The sequence below is a fragment of the Athene cunicularia genome, unplaced genomic scaffold (assembly GCF_003259725.1).
Source record: "Athene cunicularia isolate RWA unplaced genomic scaffold, athCun1 SCF_54, whole genome shotgun sequence".
NCBI lineage: Eukaryota > Metazoa > Chordata > Aves > Strigiformes > Strigidae > Athene > Athene cunicularia.
In genome coordinates this window covers 1-4,313 of record NW_020799484.1, presented here as the reverse complement: position 1 = coordinate 4,313, position 4,313 = coordinate 1, and the positions used below count along the sequence as shown (strand labels likewise).

General features: G+C 46.0%; 1 protein-coding gene across 1 annotated transcript in view; it reads left to right on the top strand.

Moving 5' to 3' along the window:
* The window catches only part of HOXA3 (homeobox A3), a 7,470-nt gene extending 3,937 nt beyond the window's left edge, over positions 1-3,533 (top strand). The window contains exons 2-3 of the mRNA XM_026867487.1: positions 630-1,218; positions 2,664-3,533. Of these exons, the coding sequence (XP_026723288.1) occupies positions 747-1,218; positions 2,664-3,433 (1,242 nt within the window). The 5' untranslated portion in view covers positions 630-746 and the 3' untranslated portion in view covers positions 3,434-3,533. The remainder of the gene's footprint in view (positions 1-629; positions 1,219-2,663) is intronic.
* The last annotated feature ends 780 nt before the right edge of the window (positions 3,534-4,313 follow it).

The following is a 4,313-nucleotide window of genomic DNA, read 5'->3' as shown; positions in this document are numbered from 1 at the left end:
GGGAGAAGGCGCTGCCTTTGTTTATTCGCCTATCAAGCATCTCACAGGCAAGCCAAAATCCATCACTCGGGATCGGGGTGGGTAAATACCCCCGGGTAGGAAACCTTTCCACCCCACTCCTGCCCCCGCCACACGTAGGCAGGAACGATCTCATGTATTTGAAGTTGTACGGAGAGGGGTAACCTGGAGAGAAAGGTTGGGAAAAAAAAAAAAAAAGACGCCGGTTACAGGAGAGGGTTTGATCCTAGAGCTGGAACGAAGGAACAGCCCAGCCCCTTTGCATTACTGATTCCTCGATCACCCTTATCTCAGAGACTGGTATTAAAACAGCCTCTCGGTGATAAACGGTCAACCCCCTTGCCGTGTGGTGCCCTGCAGTGTTTCTTAAGAAGAAAGAAAGAAAGAAAAAAACCTCGAAAGTCCCTATCCTGGTGAAGCAAAGCACATATTTGTAGCTGCCAGTAAATCCAAGCAGCTTTTATATCGAAATGCTCTGTGCCTGAGGCCAAGTCATGCTGCTAAATATTGCTGACCACTTTTTCTTTTATGGCTTTCATGTCACTTAGCTATTGAAAGTAAGATGGATTTGTACCATTTCTTCACCCTGCTCTGCTCTCCCCACACCCCAGGTCTGCCCGGAGAGGCCATTGGAGGAAGAGTGCCACGTGACAGAGGGGTGCCAATGTTATTCTCCAAGGGTGTCAAGACCCTGTCAGTTTGCGAAATAAATATTGGGAAACAACGAAATGCAAAAAGCGACCTACTACGACAGCTCTGCAATCTATGGTGCCTACCCCTACCAAGGAGCAAATGGTTTCACTTATAATGCGAGTCAGCAGCAATATCCTCCATCTTCATCACTTGTGGAAACTGAGTACCACCGCCCCGCGTGCTCCCTCCAGTCCCCTGGCAGCTCCGTGTCCCACCACAAGGCCAATGACATCAGTGAGAGTTGCATGAGGACCCTCCCCAGCCAGCCTCTCCAGCCCTCCAGCCTCGCCGACCCACAGGCCCCACCGCAGCCACCTCCAGCCCAGCAGGCACAACCTCCACCTCCATCCTCTGCCTCACCATCTCAAAATGCCAGCAGCAATCCTGCCCCGGCCAACCCCACCAAGAGCCCGGCTCTTAACTCGCCCACCATGTCCAAACAGATATTCCCATGGATGAAAGAGTCTCGGCAAAACACAAAGCAGAAAAACAGCAGTTCCAGTTCAGGTATGAAACATGGTCCTCCCTCTCCCTGGGTACCCTTGGGCTGGACACACATCTGGTGGGGAGGAGGGCAGCCCTGCCTACCTTCACTTCGGGCAGGGGAGGGAGGGGGCTTTTTTCCTCTCTGATTTGACCCCCTCAGGCTTTTGGAAAGGGGTTGCCACCACCTGCAAGGGGAGCTCAGTGAACAAACCACCCCCTGCAAAACTTTCCCAGCCTTGCAGGATGGGTCTGAAGTGGTATTTTTTCCTGATGGCTGAACCACTTGTGCATCTATCACATTTCCTAGGTAATCCCCCTCCAGTAAATCATGTCAGTGCGAAGCAGCCCAGGCCTTAAGCCAGAGGCCTGTCCCAAGTACTTTGTTGGCACGGTGCTGTTAGATTAATAAGACAGTGACCTATCTCTGCTGAAGTGTAACAGGAATAAAATAGCTCATAATCATGTGCAGGCAGGATCAATGCCCTGCGTGCAGTCAGAACCTCTTCCTATTTTAACAAGCTGATTGGCAAAGTTACAAGCTTGGTAAACAAAAATCATTCTGGAGTGCCATAAACTTCAGCCCATAAAATAATATCTGAGGGATGGAAGTGTATATTAACGCTTTTATTACCAGAAGAAACCCAAATCAATAACACCGGTGCTAGCTCCAATGCTCAGTAGTTGTGCTTATATTAACCTCTTCCTCTTTTTCTCTTAAATGTGCCTTGGAAATAGAGTCCAAAACTTTAGTGGATGTCTTTGTCAGAGTGCTATTTAAAGTTCTGGTAATACTGCTGTTTACAACCTTCCATATAATGTATTTATTTTATTAAAAAGTAGTAACATTCAAATATGCCTGTATGCCTGCACGCAAGCCTAGCCACCGTATGTTCTTCTTATGTATATTGTACTTCCCAATCACTACCATATGTTTTTGCTATATGTTAGATGTGACAGAAACGCTGTACTGTCAATTCTCTGCTTATATGTTATAATGTTACACGTAGATACCTAACCTTCAGGCATCTCTAGCTGAAGTGTATATATCAGGGTTTTGGGAAAAAGAGGGCTGAGGATCTTTACAGCAATGGAGAAGAGCTAGTTTTTGAAGACCCTGATTCCCCTATGTAGGCAGAGTCCTAGGTTCACCTTCAGAGTTTCTAAACCCTGTTGTATTTCCTTGAACTTTTCTCACTCCTTTATGCAAAGCTCAAGATAGAGTGTATGCTGTCACCCTTAAAGGAAGCAAGGACAGTCATATAGTGGCACTAATGACATGAAGGAGTCTATAGAGGCTTGTAGGTTGGCACAACTGAGCTGGTGCCATGGGGGAGTACTCGTGCATGTGGGCGTCCATCTTGCGTCTGAGAGCTGGACTCTCCGGGTGCTGGTGTTGTTGGCCATTGTGTCTGGTTGCTGTGTCCGGGTTCGCCATGCTGATTGTGTTCTTTGTGTGATTTACATAGGTGAGAGTTGTGCTGGTGATAAAAGCCCTCCGGGGCAAGCCTCCTCTAAGCGAGCCCGTACAGCTTACACAAGTGCCCAGCTGGTAGAACTGGAAAAGGAGTTCCACTTCAATAGGTACCTTTGCAGGCCACGAAGGGTAGAGATGGCTAATTTGCTCAATCTCACAGAAAGACAGATCAAAATCTGGTTTCAGAACCGCAGAATGAAATACAAAAAGGATCAAAAGGGCAAGGGCATGATGACCTCTTCAGGAGGACAGTCCCCGAGCAGAAGCCCTGTCCCTCCAGCTGCTGGGGGATATCTAAACTCTATGCATTCTTTAGTAAACAGTGTCCCCTACGAGCCCCAGTCGCCTCCACCATTTAACAAGCCTCATCAAAACACCTATGGCATCCCTGCATCGTATACCGCTCCTCTTAATAATTGCCCACCTCCTCAAAAGAGATACACGGGGACGGCAGCTGTGACACCTGAATACGATACTCATCCTCTTCAAGGCAATGGTTATGGGAATCCACACATACAGGGAAGCCCCGTCTATGTAGGGGGCAACTACGTGGAGACCATGACCAATTCTGGGCCTTCCATCTTTGGTCTAACTCATCTCCCTCACCCTCCCTCTGCCAACATGGACTACAGCGGGGCTGGGCCAATGGCCAACAATCACCACCACGGACCTTGCGATCCGCACCCAACATACACAGACCTTACTGCTCACCATCCTTCTCAGGGAAGAATTCAGGAAGCGCCCAAACTCACCCATCTGTAAGAGACAGGAGTCACTAAGTGGAACGCCAAGCCCCCAACTTTTGGAAAGTACTCACCCCCCACCCCGCTTCTCTCTCTCCTCCTCCCGCCATGTGCCCTCCCCTCCCCTTCTTGTTTATTTTGTTTGTTTGGGTTTGTTTTGTTTCCTTTGGTAAAAGCGTTTTCTAGTTTATGTGACGTAGCAATATTTGTTGCTTGAATTGCTCTATAGTTTCACTAGTGGATATTTATCTTCTTGAACTGTAGCCTTGTGTCTCACTTTGGGAGTATACAGAGGCTTTATACTTTACCTTCTACACTTTTATCAAAACAGGGTATATGAACAAATTTTCTATAAAAGGAATTCTTAAATGTGAATTTGTTCGTACATGATTGATCCCACGGGGAAGCAATTTTTTTTATTGCACTTCTTTTAAATAGCGAGAAAGACATCAAAAGCGCTTGGACAGGGACTCCCTGGACAATTATTAATACGTGTAAGTCTTTCAATGTGTGTATGCTGGTGAACATTCAGATTTATTTATATTTTTTTTTGCAAACATTGAATAATCTAAGTGTTTAAAATTTTATTTATCCCCATTTGTTCATATTTATATATATATAAAAAAATCTGTACCCTGAATATTCAGGAAGTATTTACCTGGCCATATGTTAGATGGCATATTGGCACGCGTAGGAAATATCATTTGAAAGGAAACTATAACTCCTTTTATTAAAAATGGTGATAACGATGATGATGACGATGCAATAAAAGCTGGGAAAAAAGATCACGGTTTGAATACTTTATGCTTGTAACATCCAGCTAGGCGGAAAGCGTGTGAAGCTGAAAAGGCTAGATTTGTTTTGAAAGTTATACATTCCTTGCTGCTCACGTTCTGAAA